The sequence below is a fragment of the Perca fluviatilis genome, chromosome 15 (assembly GCF_010015445.1).
Source record: "Perca fluviatilis chromosome 15, GENO_Pfluv_1.0, whole genome shotgun sequence".
NCBI classification, from domain to species: Eukaryota; Metazoa; Chordata; class Actinopteri; order Perciformes; family Percidae; genus Perca; species Perca fluviatilis.
Genome location: NC_053126.1, coordinates 19,665,275 through 19,682,377, shown reverse-complemented (window position 1 = coordinate 19,682,377; position 17,103 = coordinate 19,665,275). Strand labels below are relative to the sequence as shown.

General features: G+C 41.9%; 1 protein-coding gene across 3 annotated transcripts; it reads left to right on the top strand.

The window, feature by feature from the left end:
• The first annotated feature begins 8,694 nt into the window (after nt 1–8,694).
• LOC120573806 (neurogenic differentiation factor 2-like) lies at nt 8,695–13,931 on the top strand. 3 transcript variants are annotated; one of them, XM_039823647.1, is made up of 2 exons: nt 8,695–9,056; nt 11,570–13,931. In XM_039823647.1, the coding sequence occupies exons 1-2, from the start codon at nt 8,776–8,778 to the stop codon at nt 12,657–12,659; spliced, it is 1,371 nt and encodes a 456-aa protein (XP_039679581.1). In that variant the 5' UTR covers nt 8,695–8,775; the 3' UTR covers nt 12,660–13,931. The 3 variants fall into 3 exon arrangements, with proteins under 3 accessions (XP_039679581.1, XP_039679582.1, XP_039679583.1); XM_039823648.1 differs by lacking the exon at nt 8,695–9,056 and adding an exon at nt 9,436–9,938; XM_039823649.1 differs by lacking the exon at nt 8,695–9,056 and adding an exon at nt 9,948–10,535.
• Nucleotides 13,932–17,103: the final 3,172 nt, after the last annotated feature.

Here is a 17,103-nt window from a genome sequence, read left to right as displayed (position 1 = left end):
TTTGTGGTGTTTCGGTTGGCACAATTTGCAACACATTATAACAACGTATATTCCCATCCAATTAGATTGAATTCGGTATTGATGACGTGAAAAATAATAGCAGTAACTCCACTGAAATTATTTGAAACTAAAGTAATGAGCCAATTTTGTTAAATGTAAGGAGTAGAAAGTACCAATATTCGTGTTAAAAATGTAAGGACTTAAAGTAAAAAGTCGGCACAAAAATAAATAGTAAAGTAAAGTAAAAATATCTGAAAAATCTACTTGAGTACAGTAACAAAGTATTTGTACTTTGTTACTTCCTATCTCTGTAAACCAGGCATCACTGTTGAGTGTGGTCAGTGCTCTGTGGATGTGGCGAAGTCACACTTTTTTAAGAATTTTTTGGGGGGGACTTTTCCCTTTATTTATTAGATAGTGACAGTGGATAGACAGGAAAGTGTGGAGAGAGAGAGGGGATGACACGCAGCAAAGGGCCACAGGTTACATGGGGCACATGCTCTTACTGGGTGAGCCGCCCCAGTGTTAAGTCACTCTTTGAAGTAATCCTTTGTGCCATCTGCCATTTTCTTGCATAATTCCTTTTCAAATGGAAAGTTTCAACTCTGTTCTATTCCACTTTGTTTGTATCACCGCCTCAATAGAGTTTGCTGTGGCACAGTAAACATAAATAGGATGATCAGCTGTGATCTGAGACTCCAATATAAAATGAGGCATTTCATCTCCAAAAATAATCACAATTCTCTGGCAAAATATTGTGTCTTTAATGTGTCATAATGTATCTTTCAGCCTTGCTTTGCAGATTTAGTGAGGAAAGTAACTGCAAATAAATACAAAGACGTTTATTTGGGGAAAAAAAGGATAAATTAAGTAAGAATATGAACACAAAAAAAAGAGAATAAGAATACAATCAGTGACCTAATTACAGTTAAACTATGTGCTACACTGTTGTAAATACTTAAACTAAGTTTGATGCACATAAAATGATTTATAGAATAGGATATTAGCATGTGGAGACATGTATGGCTGGATTAGGGTGCCAGTAAATCTAAATCAAATTCACACACATATTCTGTTCTTGGGCAAATCCAACAATATTTAATCCTGGAGGGTCGCTCTGTCCTGTCAGTTTGTCATCTACAGCTCCACAAGAACAGTTTGGATTAGATTAGATTAGATTAACATGCGAAGCTGTTTGGCTTTTGTTATATGGAGAAGGTAAATACTTGGTTAAACATCACTATGTCAAAGCGAGATAAATATATAAATTGTTGCACCACAAACATGAGCAACCTCTCCCTCTGCTGCATTGATTACTGGAGAGACAAATGTCGTAATTGTCAATATATGAACACAAAATGTGAGCAATGAACGCATGTAAAGTTCCTTGAGGTCTGTAAACTGCACAATTGAGCCGAGGTTGAACAAAACTACTAGTTAGCTAGTATTATTAGAACTAAATGGATATTCTTCAGTATATGAACTCATGTGTGCATAAATGGATTAACAAATAAAATCACAGTGCCTCTAAAAAACCTCTAAAAGATGGATCACACTTGCAGCCTGAGAACTCCAAGTGTGATAATAACTCCAGCAGCAAGCAGGGACATGCTGTACAAAATGTGTCACACACACACACACACACACACACACACACACACACACACACACACACACACACACACACACACACACACACACACACACACACACACACACACACACAACACACACACACACACACACACACACACACAAAAAAAAAAAAAAAAAAAAAAAAAAAAACACACAAAAAGGAAACAAACACAAAAACAGGCTCGCGAAAGACAGATTAGAAAGAAAGTGTGTAATTCTATCTACTCCTGATAAATGACGCATCTTGTAATATTTGCCAGTCGGTGGAGCAAGAGCTGACAAAAACCTCATTGTTATGAAAGTCATTCACAGGCCCATCGGCCTTCTTAAAAAGGAAACCCCCCTTCTTCAAAAAACAAAAATTTTTTCGGGGGTATGTATTGAAATATAGGTCAAAACAAAAAGGAACAATGACACAGATTAGGAAAAAAACAGAGGAAGAAAAAAATATAACAAACATTGTTCTTAGTGTCCACTCCCGAACCCATCTATTTCATGCTACCTAATTCTCTCTACCTGCAGGTGCTCAGCAATAATAAGCTGATATCTTCACAGGGGATTTTAGGGACAAGCATCACTGTAAAAGGTGAAATATTCCATTAATCAGGATCACAGAGAGGCTTTGTACCATCATAGCAGGTGTCCTGGTAATTCAGTTGAGGGGCACAGAGAGGCAGTGCCTGTCATTCAACACCTCACTTGACTCTTCACTCATCCCCTCTATGCGGTTATATAACATACCATCACACAATAAACAGGTACTGCTTGCATGAACAGTCATAGTCACATACACCTGGGAAGGCTGCACTGCCCAGCAGTTTTAGTACCAGCTTTAGTTGGGTTGCACTGTGTTGGTGATGAAAGATGCTTGTGCACCATCTGCACCATCTGCTGTTCTGTTGGTGTAATTACGATTTACAATGGTCATTGTATTGATCATTTAATTCTCTTTGACCCCATCCAGAGGTCAGAGGTCTGACACAGCTAAGGATATTTTGTGAGTTCCTAAAACTTGCATTTTCTGGATCTTCCTATTGTTATGATTTGTTTGTATTTAACAATTTTTTTTGTCTTTGGCACAACTTTGCAACCCAGTGATTAGTCTACATCGACGACAACGTTTAATTTATGGAATAGTTCAGGAGCTGCCGGAATTACTGCTGGATGCCCCTCATTTTCGGGCGGATGTCCGTCACCTTCCGCTTTCTTTGTGTTGGCATTCTAAACTCCGGTCAATTTATGAGGACTATGGTTAAGTTCTCCTCAGATCTCTGCAGGGTAAATCAAGACAGCTAGCTAGACTATCTGTCCAATTTGAGTTTTCTGTTGCACGACTAAAACAACTTTTGAACGTACACCTGTTCCACCAAAACAAGTTTCGTCCCGAGGCCAATTTGCAGAGGCACCGTCATAGCGCCCGGAGCCAAGACGATTGTGATTGGTTTAAAGAAATGCCAATAAACCATAGCATGTTTTTCTCCTATCCAGGAATGTTGTGTGGACTAGCCAGTCCCTCCTCCTCCGTAGCCCTGTGGAGATAGGTCTGCCAACACGAGACTACCCAGTGATTAACTTACTATTTGAGCAGGGTGGATGTTTGACTTTAAGCCAGGATGTCTGATTGAAGGAAGGTTTCCTTTAACCACTAGGTCCCTTCTGCGGAAGACCAGGCCCAAAATGGTGCACTGGGCACTGCACATGAAAATATGACAGAAAAACAAAGGGATAGACAGGGGATTACATCCTCCACTTGTTATCATTGCAATGTCAGACGCCAGGGAACCACTATCCATCTGGAATGTGTTGGGACAACACAGTGTGTGATGGGATAATCACTGAGAATTTAGAGAGAGAATCACAGGAATAAAAAGAGAAGAGACCAAGTATGGGAGATAGGAAGACTATGGCATACATGTGGAAGGTTAAACAGAAAGTAAAAGTGTTGTTCCGAAACTGGGGTCTAAAGACCCCCAGAAGACCTTGTTGGGATCCAATTGAGGTTCCCTGCAAAATGAAGGTTTCCCTCTATGCACAGCTGTCTGTAAACTCTCAGCAAAGATAGACAGCAATACACAGCACAGATGTGGGACTGTAACAAATTCCTATGACATAAAAGATTCTTCTGTGGTCTATTTGGTGGTCTTTTGCAACAACAAAAAAGGATGCTTGAAAAACTTGTGTGTAACTCCTGCATAATGTAAATCACTTCATAGGTTATTACCAGTATACTTTAGTACTCTAACAGTGACGGGAAAATGATATTTAAAAAATGAGTCTATCACCATAGAGTTTCTGATTTTCTTCCTTAGGGCACAAGACAAAAATGTATGGATAGCTTTTCAATAATTATTTTACTTAAATGTCAATTAAATGTTAAACAGACAAAGTGTAAGTAAAGGCAATACATTGAGCTTATACCTGGTGACTGGTTGTATATAAATGATAAAAGGTGATAATTATAAATACATTCCAGTAGATGGCAGCCTTTAGTTACATTTGGCTGTTAAGGCTCATCCCTTGTTGACTGGAAGAAGCTTTCCTAATGGGGGTTGAAATTGAAACTGAGGTGCTCATTTAGGATAGAAGCAAATTTAATACATGTCACCACTGAGGCACATTGAATAGATGTACCAATCACTATCAACAGGATGTGGCAGCAGGCAAGATGTACTATGGAGACAGAGAGAAAATCTTCGTATACATGACTGAGACCTAAGAAGATGAAGTAAACACTTAATCGGTGTGAGATTCCTGGAAAGGTGAGGATGGTTTGATAAGTGGAAGATATTTTAAACTTTGATTTGGAAATGTAGGTGAAGTAGGCCTGGGTAAAAAGTAAACAGCAGACAGAAAAACACCATGAAAAATGACAACAGAGGTATGAGTGTTTGTGTTGGTGAAAATATAAGTGTGGGTGGGTGGGAGCAGCAAGTAGGGTGGGGTGTTGGAGTTGTAGCAGGTGGAAGACATGGTGGAGGCAGAGACAGAGGAGGACGTGGCAGTAGGGCAGTGATTTAATTAGCACCCTCTACCCCCTCCAGCCCTTCACTCATAGCATCAATAATGCATGGCCCCTTGTTTCCCCTGCCATAATTAATCCTCTCTTACTATAATTAAAAGCCAAAAATCCCACAAGATGGTTCAGCTTGGCCAGGCACGAGTTGGGTTGGCACGGGAACTGATGAAAAACTCCAGAGCTTCACACGCACCCTGTGGACCGATAGATCGAAAGACAGACATGTTAACAGAGAGATCAATAGTAGACACAACTCCAACAAAAGCAGAGTGAAGTAGGGAAGCTGAAAATACATGGAGAATGTGAGATGCAGGCAAATTAGATGAATGAATCTGACAGACTGACGATGTGAACCGCTCCTTGAAAATGTGCTTTTGTGCGCAGTTTGTGAATGAGTGAGAAAGTGAGGTAAGAGTGAGCCAAGCACAAATCTACCAACTCTAGTTCGAAAGGAGGATGGATGTACACACACAGACACACACACACACACACACACACACACACACACACACACACACACACACACACACACACACACACACACACACACACACACACACACACACACATACTCACACAGGCATGCTGCTCCCAGATGAGGTTTGTCTCCACAGCAGCCAAGCCAGACGAGAGGGAGAGGTGGAGCTTTCTGATACTGCAATTAGGACCACAGTGTCTGGGCGAGCAAACAAGAATGAATATTTCAGTCCGGAGATCTCCATGGGTACCTATGGTGGGGGTCTGGCACACCTACAGGCACACACATGCATACACACACACACACACACACAAACATAGAAAGACACACATCTTACCATGGCTGCCAGAATTATTCACCTCCCAATCACAGATGCCACAATTATCACATCAGTATCACTGCGTAAATGATGCCAACTGTTATGCTCATTGAACTATTGTACAAGGTTTACAATATCAGCATAAATATGCTGGTTTCCCTTTTGTGAAAATAGGTGCAACGAGCATCCAAGCTTGGCCACATGCCAGGAACAACATAGTTCGTAGAGCAGAGGTCAAATCTCATATGCAACCTAAATTTATTCTCCTCTGTCTCGCTACCTTTCTCCCTTCCTTTTTTAGACAGAGAGTACTCACCTCGCTCAGTCACTTCTTTGGGCTCTTCAGCATTTTTAAATGGTACTTCACTTCAGAAGCTACAGTGTGCACACCCTCTTCACAGCACACTCCCAGTCACACACTTGTACAATAGGAGCTCTCCCTCTGGTGTGGGTTCATTGTCGTTGCTCCGTGCAGCCCTCCTCCTGCCCCACTGTCCTCGGCCCCATCCACTTGATTTATCGCTCTAAAATACCACTGCACTAATTAGTCAAGTAATTAATTAATAGGCATTTGCATTTGTGCATATGCAATTAGGGGGCTGGAGAGAGGAGAGTGCAGATGGGGTCCGGGAGTCTGGTGGGGGTGGGAGGGTGTGTGTGTGTGTGTGTGTGTGTGTGTGTGTGTGTGTGTGTGTGTGTGTATGTGTGTGCGTGCGTGTGTGTGTGTGTGTGTGTGTGTGTGTGTGTGTGTGCGCGCGCTGTATTTCATATTTGTGCCAACAGAAGTTTGCTCTTCTTCCAGAAAGACAAGTGAAGTGCAGGTCATCACCTCACATGTCTGACAGGGAGAAAAGGAGGAAGGGAGGGGAAAGCTGACAAAGGTACGGAGGTGTGGCTTGATGACTTTGAAAGGCTATTGGATGTCATTTGACCATAGAGGAAAAAAAGTGATGGAGAATTTGATATCTTAAAGGGAAAGAGCTTCAATTTAGCATTTTGATTACATGCATTTAGCCTATGAAAAAGCACAGCAGGTGGCACTTACTTAAGACTAATCCACATACAAACAGGATGCAAAGTAATTCTAAAATATCATAATTCCAAACAAGCTCTCCTCCGGCATTTCAATATCAGATCAAAGCCTCCCTGATTGGGGTCGCCTCTAGCCCGGCGCTGGCTAAAGCCACGCGTTGACATTTAGCATTTATTTTGGCAAGGTGACCTGAAGTTTGTTTGGGACTTGTTGAGAAGCACCCCCCTGCCCCCCTCCTCAGTGCAGCTGAGGTAGAATAGGGCACCGATTTGGCTGGCAGTGAAGCTCGATGCCCCTCTACTCCCCCTCCACACACACACACACACACACACACACACACACACACACACACACACACACACACACACACACACACACACACACACACACACACACACACACTGACACAATCACCCCTCCATGGTTTGGGGTAGTGCCAGGTTACCATCCCCTCATCCCATAAGGGATGAGACACATTAGTGGATGTGCGGCATCACGGCTCCCTAGTCACAGCTGCCACACTACTTGTGACCCCAGAGATGACCCCGCAACCCCCAAAACGCTCCCTCGGTTGTGGTTGTGGCGGAGATGTAGGGGCAATACAGGCCCAAGGACATGATGAGCTTCTATCAGCTATTTCTCAGCCTCCAGGTCCCTGTTCCCTCAGTCCGGTGGGTGTCTTTGTGCCAAGTTGGACTTGATGGTCATCGAGCTCATTTCTCCCACATTAACTCCACTAATGTCTGCTAAATAGAGAGATCTTGGAGCTGGGGTGGACACAATGCAGTGAAGCAGACATACTGAAGGGACCAGGATGCTGGTGGCGAGGAATTCTTGCATATAGTCTATGCCAATGATGTGCCAACATGCCTCTGCCAGCTCCTGCCAGCACCAATTCCTTATCATCAACAGCCCCCCACCCCCCTCCATCCCTCCCCCTTCCTCCTCATTTTTCATACATCCCTAGTGGGCCTACACACCTGGGTCTCACTCTCTCTCTCACACTTCCTCTCACTGTGTCTCCTTCCCTCTCTCTCTGATGCTCGCCCCTGCAGGCACCCCTCACTCAGCATTGTACGCTGGAAACACCAGCAGCATCTCTGCCAAACCTCACACATTCGGCCACAGCTACCAGTAAACATTTGATCTTCACACTTAACCTCAGAGCACCAATCCACACACACCATGCATGCAGCAGAAACCTATGCAATATTATACCTTCTAATCTGACTCATTTGCAGCTTTGACAAGTGGGTCATCTGTGCCCGGATTTGTGCACACAAGAGTCAGAACAAATCACATTTGGTTTTGGTTGTTGTTCCTCTGAATACATTGAAGCATAATTTGATCCAATTAGGTAAATAAATAAACAATATGCCTTCTGTTCCAGGGCCTTAATGCACTTATAATGCATCCCATCCCCCTACCACCACTAAACCAGAGATATAAGGGTAAACCCTGCAACTAAACCCAGTTTACCCACCTTTCATTTGCTGAAGAGTTAATTTATGTAATTGTATAATAGGCTCCACAGTATTATTGTATTATCTTCTCAAACTTGTATATGAAAATAGAGCATTTTAAAGTGGTTAATTGCTCGTGTAGATATGATTTTAAAGCTTAACTTATTTTGCTTGGGGCTTATTTACTGCATTTTCACTTAAGCATATATCACTGCAATAGTATGGCTTAGACACTCCATGGGCGATGGTGAGTAATCACTATAACACTCCTGATGGAGGTCAACGTATGTTTATTGTAGCTATATTTACCTTCTATAATATCGCTATAATCGTCCGCATGGTTATTGCTGGGATACAGTATGTGCGCAGCTCTTCTCTAACTTAGATTAGACATTGACGAGGGAGTTTGCCAGGTGAATGAGGAAATTCGCAGGTTTCATTAAAAAAATAGTCTGCATCCCTGGAAGCAGCAGGACAGGTCAACGATGAGTTTTGTTGTTCCACCATTTTATTTTCTCCCTTTCTCTTCTGTTTTTCATCTTTTTTTCTGGCTGTGTGAGCTCTAGCGCGGTGACAGATGGCGGAGCCCTCCTCCTCCTCCTCCTCCACCTCCTTCTTCTCTCTCTCTTTCTCTCTCCCTCTCTCTATGTCTCTCTTCCCCCGCGGGCAAATCTCTCTCTCCGAATGCGGGCGCATGTCAATCACCGGGCTCTCATGTGATGGCTCTTGCCGGTGACGTGCCAGCCATATGGGCGCTGGCATCACAGCCTTAACTGGTATGTAACCCCGTCCCCGGTAGCTCACGGTTGCCACACGCGTACCCACACGCACATGCACACACGCATACATAGCCTACATGCATACATGCTCACTTACTCACTCAGACATACAGTACACGCAGACACACCAAGACGCACGTTCGTTCACAGGCTCCAGTTACTCGAGTGCGCGCGCTGGGAGAGAAGCCCTTCTGAACAACCCATCATCAGCACCTATAGGCCTACACAGACAGGGAGCGTCGGTTCGCTCGCTCGTGCGGTCCCCGAAGATGGTCTAAAACTCAAGCGCGTGTTTTTTCTCCTCCCAATCCCTTGTGAAGAGCTCGAGTCGAGGTAAGTTGGAACATAAACAACAACAATACCAAAAAGAAAAGAAAAATCCTGGATGGTGAAGTGGCCGTCCAAAATGGAGGAGAAAATGAATCTAATAAACAGACGAACAGCTGTCTATTAATACAAGGTGTCATTTGTGTTATACAGTTCTAATATTATTATTAGTGTGCTTTCAATCGCCTGTTTTGGTGAATTAAAGCACCGTTATCTTTTACAGTTTAAAGGTAAAAAGCTACTGGCATGAATCCATATGGACATCTAATGTATAGTCGCCTCCTATATCTGTGCTTTTGCTCTGGTGCCTATTGATCCACGGTACCTATATGTAGTCTGTTTAAATCTGGTGATGGCATACTTTGAAATCTATTCCAACAAAAAAAAATGTCATACATGGATATACAAAGCAATTTCTTGTTTATCGTTTTATTAGATTTCCGTATGAGCGCGCTTGCAGAAATTCCTCCTCACTCCCCCGCTCTCCCCCTACGTGCCCTTCAACTTTTGACATCATATCTACCTGGATTATAAAAGCTAAGATCAAATACCACGCTCGAGTCAAAAGGCAAGAGTCTCCCGGTCCCGATTTCCCTCCTCCAGGATCATTTACATAGAACAGTCCTGAGGCTTGGAGTAGCCCCTTACAGCATCGCGCAGGCTGCAAATAGATCATATCGGACCCTAATTTGATTTAGAGATTACTGCGTCTGAACTCTGAATCAGAGAAACAAAAGACAACGAGTATGCAAGATAAAAAAAAAAAATCTGTGGAATATTTTGACATCAGCTCCGTTGCCTCGGCGAAGGACGTCCTCAAGCTTAATGGGAGATTTATTGATGATTTTGTCGATGATTTGCACGTTCAAGCTCGGAGCAAATGAAAGGGTGGGACAACGCCATTGACTGTGACAGGCAGTGTGCAGCATGATTTATCTCTGTTTGTCTAGTTTTATCTTCAACAATCTATCTCGACATAACATAGTGTAAACCACAGTCGTTGCTGTTACAGTGGAGTTGGATTTTTTGCTAGATTGGTTAATTGTGTTTCTCGAGATGTGTTTTTATATTTAACGAGGGCTAAAAGGATACAAGCGATTTCCATCTGTAAAGGGTTATTGCTGACTTAAAAGTGCTTTGAAATCGTGCACTCGTGCATACTGAATTATGTGTGAAATCTATTTCGTGTAAGCTGCATGGTCGGTTAATTAAACGTTGTAGTGTTTTTTTTCTAATTGACCAAACCTCCTGAGCCTGAGATTTAAAAACTAGATTTTGCCCCTGGCACACCCCCCGAGATAATTAACCAACCATCACAGCCTACCTTACTGTGGGCTGCAAGTCTATCTGCTGCTGCACTATAATAATAGATGGGAAGTCAAACACATAGGAGGAAGCCAGTGGAGCCTTATTGAAGCGGTCAAAGATCATCTGTCTCTCAGTAGCCATTTTTACTGGGATGGGACTGCACTTACTAATAAAGTGGTAGGCTGATACATTTCTTTTTCATTTTAGATTTATTAATTAGTATGTTTGTTTGATAGTTGATTGTTAATAGTTAATTGGTTGATATTAGTTCAATTTTGGTTCGTTTTAATTGAACCTACAATGATTTTGAGGTATTTTTCTATATCTTAGAAGCATTTTTCGCCTAGAAAAATGCATTATTATTAATAATATTATTATTATTATTATTATTATTATTATTATTAGGTTCTTATTATTAAGTTCTTATTATCATTATCATTATAGATAACATAATTCAAAGGTTGATATTTGTCGAGGTGTAAACCACCCCTTGGTTCTTGCTTATAGGCCATAATATTAAAATTGCTCTCAAAGCCTTTTTACAGTTTGAGTTAGGATATGTCTGTAAGCCTTAATTTAATAATCAGTGTGACTTTAAACGGAGAGCCTATCAATTAAATAAAATCCCTTTTGCCTCCTCTGAGGAGAGGTGTATCGTGTGGATGAATAGTGCTGGAATGCAGCCAGGAGTGTATATAGGCGTCAGGAGGAGTGAAAGTGGGGGGCCCCATGGGACCTGTAATGTGGCCCCTGCCGCTGGGACCCGCTGCGAGAGGACGCGACAGGGCACACGGATGACAGCAGGGAATTAAATGGGGATCCGCCTGGCTGTAACTCAGCGCAAAGCTTTAAGAGCTGATTTTTTTTTATTTCCTCCAAATTTAAATTATCTATACCTTAGGCAAAAATAACGACTCGGGTATATTTTATATCAAAAATACATTATGTTGATAACGAGTTTTAGTGACCTTACACTTTGAAATCGACATAGCCTATTTTTAGTGGAACTTCGATAATACTTCTAACCTCAATATCCGGATGTTTATACATGCGCAATAGTGAGTTTAACCTCAAAGCCGACTGCGTTTTTTCTGTTATGGAGTCATTATGACAGAAATGTACCTTCGTTTTTTTCTATTGTACATAGACTCTGTGTGCATGTCCTGTGCTTGTGAGGCCTCATGTTCTATTTCCTTTTCTCTCCTCTCCAGAGCCACAATGTTGACGAGGCTTTTCAGTGACCCCTCGCTGCTTCCCGGTGTGCAGAAATACTCGGGCTGGGCGGAGGACAGCGATGACGAGGATTCCAAGCTCAAAGAAGAGGATCAGGACACCCAGGAGGACACGGAGGGATCGGAGCTGAGAGGAAGCAGCCGTACGCACTCCGAGCACGCCGGGGAAGACGACGAGGACGATGAGGTGGAGGAGGAGGACGACGACGACGGAGAGGATACAGGGGGGGACAGGCCCAAGAAAAGGGGTCCCAAGAAGCGCAAAATGACCCCGGCCCGTGTCGAGCGCTCCAAGATGCGGCGGGTAAAAGCCAATGCACGGGAGCGTACCCGCATGCACGACCTGAACTCTGCGCTCGACAATCTGCGTAAAGTTGTGCCCTGCTACTCCAAAACGCAAAAACTTTCCAAAATCGAGACACTGCGGTTGGCCAAAAACTATATCTGGGCCTTGTCGGAGATATTGCGCTCTGGAAAAAGGCCTGACCTTGTGGCTTACGTCCAGACGCTGTGCAAGGGACTCTCCCAGCCCACGACCAACCTGGTGGCGGGGTGCCTGCAGCTAAACTCCCGTAACTTCCTAACCGAACAGCAGTGTCAGGACGGGGGGAGGTACGGGTCTGGCTCCTTCTCCATGCATTCCTACCCATACCAGTGTGCGCGTCTCTCCAGCCCCCACTGCCAGCCGGGCTCGGGCTCAAACTCGCATCCGCTGAGGACGCACGGCTACTCCGCTTACGATTCTCTGTACGGTGGGAGCGGATCTCCAGAGTATAACAGCCCCGAGTATGAGGGGCCCCTCAGCCCGCCACTGTGCATCAATGGCAACTTTTCCCTGAAGCACCAAGGCTCTGCGTCCCCCGAAAACGAGAAGGGGTACCACTACTCTGCTATGCATTACTCCGGCCTGCCTGGCTCCAGAAACACCGGGCCCCACAACCTGGTGTTTGGCTCCTCGGGGGCCCGGAGCGGCATTCACTCTGAAAACGTCCTGCCTTACCATGACATGCACTTACACCACGAGAGGGCCCCAGTATATGATGAACTGAACGCATTTTTTCATAATTAAAATGAGAAGCCCATCGTGCGCCCCTTGCAATCAACAATCTACGGCACACACTTTTTAACAAGAGTCCGCGCCGGGATTTAGACATTCTTGAGAGATGTTTTAAACGTTGTCATTAGTGTTTTCCTTTCATTTATTCTGTCTTAACTTTTTTTTTTTTGCTATAGTCAGAGATGTAGTGGAGGGTAATCACCTAACCCACAATCGGATTTGTGCAACAGAAGTTATCCAGATTATCAAGCTGAAATAAGTCTCTAAAAGGAAATTTGACAAACAAAGCATAACAAGACCATGATGATACGGGACTTTAAAAAAAATAATGTCTTTTAAAGTGTGATTTGTGTTTGTATCAGTGGTTGTTTGCATTTGGATGACTGGAAGTTCAAGTTTACCCACTTATTTATTTACCACTACATCACTGGCTACAGCTACACCTTGACATGGCGGTTATTTTCTAATATTATGAAATTAGAAATAAATCAATAAACAAGAATGCGAATCATATTTAGGCCTACTGTACGTGCGAGATTTGGGAGGTTGTGTTTTTTGGAAATAATGAAATATAAAAAATTTTAAAATAAATGCAGAGGGAAATGCTGAACCGATAATAAAAAAAGTGCTAGTTGGGTTGTTTTAGCAGAGTCTGTTCTTCAATCAATCGTTTCGCATCTATGCAAAACCCAACGATATCACAGAGTGAGGCAACAAGGCCCAGAAAGACACTGTATGTTTCATCAGCACTGTTGCACACGCGCGCGCGCACACACACACACACACACACACACACACACACACACACACACACACACACACACACACACACACACACACACGAACACCCAACGAATCTGACAATGGTTGTGCTTGTCAAAATGTTCAACTACCAAAAACAATAACGATATACAAAATACGGTGAAATCAGACATTTTTCACATGTTTTTTAACTCTTATTTATTCATATTACCCTTGTTACCTTATTCTTCTAATTGGTCCATTGCACTGTATTTTGATTTAAAATAAAATGGTATAATATTTTTGTTTTGATTTGCAATGATATGTTAAATTGGTTATTATTATAGTTACGATTATGATTATTATTATGCCTATTATTATTATGATTATTGCACGTATTTATTGTGTTGTTTTTTGTAATTAATGTTATTCATTGGAAATGAAGGGATCCCATGTGTTGCTGAGCATTTTTTCATAAAATTCAAGTCTTTCAACTTTGTATTCAACCAACTGTGTGGTAAAATAAAATGACAATAAATGAGACTGTGCAACGTTTTTTTTGCCACCTATTGTACAGCCTTTCTATCCGATTAAACATACAGTATTACATAACTTTCCAATATGTACTCTTCACACTCAATGGAAGGTTTAAAATTCATCTTTATATCGAATTTAAATGTATTTGAAGGATATTATATATATAATATTAGGATTTAGGAAAACATGAACGTGCAGTAGGCTTGTTACTGGATAATATAAGGATGACCCTACCTGGGGCCACAACCTGCAGGAGTTCCTCACAGAGCCTCAGGGCCTTCATCTTATTAACTGGGACAGGAGGGAGAGGGCAGTGATGTCACTCTTCCTGATGAAGTAAACTGGTGCCAATGCGTCATTTTTGCTTGGCAGACAGCTCAAATTTACAAAGCAGTCTTTAAAATGTATAGGATGATTTAATTAAATTGCAGGACGAAAAACGGATTTGGTTTACAGACTGATTAGAGTCTGGAAACCCTGGTTGACCAATACAAACAGTGCAGGTTAACGGATTCCAAGCACTGCATTCAAGGTCACCAGGATAACAATGGAGGTCTGCTTCATATTCTCTTGACCATTAAGACAAGACGTGAAGAAAAAATCTGTTTCAGCACCGCGGAGAGCTTCTCTAGCTGCCGTTTGAATATATAGCAAGAATATATATTGCAGTAAAAAATGTACTTGTCGTTTACATCACAATGCTTTAGAAGCTGGTGAACGTTTTAGATTCGATCCCAACACTTCCAGAACACACTCTCTGCATCAGGTTTCGTCAATGCATAAGAAATTACTTATCGACTAAAAGAAAAAGGCAAACCAATGTCACATCAAGTCAATAAGATAATAAAAACACACCCTGGGTGTTTTTATTGCATTATTTCGATGCCTCATATATTCCTGACATCAGTATTAATTCAATAGTAGACCTACTTTTTGAAAAAAATCTTTTTTTCTTTATATTTTTTATTCTTTAGGCCTAAATACAATAATGCACTCTGCGGCGTTGACGTAACAGAAGGCAATACATCTTTGACACCACTGACAAAATGTAAATATTCGTTATTTTAGCTTTTATTTATTTCTCTTTATTCTTCTTATATTTCGATAATGCATTAAACATCAGATATGAATTATGACGTCAATCCCCGTTTCATAGCTTCACCACTTGTAACTTTAAACACACATATTTATCTCATATTTATGTCACACATATTCACCATATATCTGGATGACGTTATAAATATATGATTTATTTTTCCGGGGCTGTTTAAATCAATTCAATCCGTCTATTGAATCTCTGTAAACATAACACACAGGGTAAATAACATTTCTTGGATAGCCTATATGAATATTAGATATTGCTTCTTCTTTTTTTAAATATAGTGACACACACAATATACACAACACACACACACAAACACACACACACACACACACACACACACACACACACACACACACACACACACACACACACACACACACACACACACACACACACACACACACACACACACACACAGTGTAAGGGCAGCCGTTGCCACCCCGGCTAAGTTTGGAGCGCTGCCCCGGGACCCATATGTTCCCCAAAATGTCCTGGTGCTCTCTGCTGTAAGGGCTCACACAGGCTTTGGGTGGCGAGTGATGGTGACCAATATAAATACGAATATATATCAATATCATTACCTCCATTATCTTAAATTAGATGATTTCCCATGTTATTCAAAATAAAACTGCATGGGCATCATCTGTGGGTTTCGGCACTGGAAGCGTAAATACTAATCGTGTAGTTTGAATCATCAATTACATAAAAATGTAGGGGGAAAGAATTCTGGAGCAACTGACCAAACAATTTGCTAATAGTTTCCTGCCATTCATCAGTTTCACCAGCTTGCCCCCAGGAATTCAATCTCTTTGTATATGCAAGTTTTGAAGTAAAAATTCACTTCTTGCTTATTAGACATACATTAAAAGAAAATAGTTAAGTGTGTTAATTAGTTTCGGTTAATAAATAACCCGGGCTATTTCAATTAACAAATAATCACATTGTGGAAAGTTTTTGGAATATTTAATATTAAAAAAAATATGGTATACGTGTAGCTTGTTCCTGCCGCCTGCTAATTCCCCTTCAAAATAACTTGTAAACATACATTTATTTTTTCGAGGACATCTTCATTTTCAATTTAAAAACAAATTAATTTGTGGAGGTTAAGTTAACAGTTAACACCTGTGGGTTTATGTTAATAGGCAATATTAACAAAAATATACATCTCGAATCATAGCAGGACGTTTGATAGTGCGTGAACTATTTTATAATAATTCTTAATCATGGAATAAAGTCTGATTTACGTTTCGTTTTTTTTTATCTCTGTTTTTTTTAGGTTCAATATAAAACCACTACGTTAAATTACATACAGCATGTTCAATTTGGCAGGCGCTTCTACCTGTGAGTGCATTCATTAAGTAAGGGTCCCGGGTGGGAATCAAACATGCAGTTCTGCAGTTTAGGCTGTTTTCAAACCGACCAACCAAAAGCTTGTGTTACACTTTTGTGTTCGTTTCAGGCCTCTATATTTTTTGGCCTAATCAGCAAAGAAAAAAAAGTTGCTTGCATTTCTGTATGAGATAGCTCAAAAGTGAGGCCAGTGAGCAGGGCATCAATCAAAAATACTCCGCGAACCCTCCACCTCTTCCTCCACAGTCCGGAGAGAGAGAGAGAGAGAGAGAGAGAGAGAGAGAGAGAGAGAGAGAGAGAGAGTGAGAGAGAGAGAGAGAGTGAGAGAGTGAGGCTGGCAGGCTGGCGGAGGAGAGCCGTGCCAAGTCCCTTAATGTTCCCCAGCAGCAGCACCAGGAGCTCCGGAGAGGACAACCCAGTGTGTGCGCCAGTGTGCCAGTTCACCGGGCCAAAGTGGCACTGCTGGGAGGAGTCGATGTTTCTTTCCTAATTTTGCAGCATCTGTTCATTATCCAGGACGTTTAAAAACGAGAGCGAGTAACCCTTTGCCACACACACGCACTCATTCTCTCACTCTCACTCTCTCTCTCTCTCTCTCTCTCTCTCTCTCACACACACACACACACACACACATTTTTGTGAAGAGTTGGCCTATGAATATGCATATTTCCCTCTAATGTTATGTTTTACATGAGCTAATGCATTGAAAGGTTGTGTTTCATC

Bases quoted from the DNA above. Each gene is read 5' to 3' on its own strand.
- LOC120573806 (XM_039823647.1), top strand. From the start codon at position 8,776: ATGCACACACGCATACATAGCCTACATGCATACATGCTCACTTACTCA. The intron at 9,057-11,569 runs GTAAGTTGGAAC...TCTCCTCTCCAG, and splicing joins TGTGAAGAGCTCGAGTCGAG to AGCCACAATGTTGACGAGGC.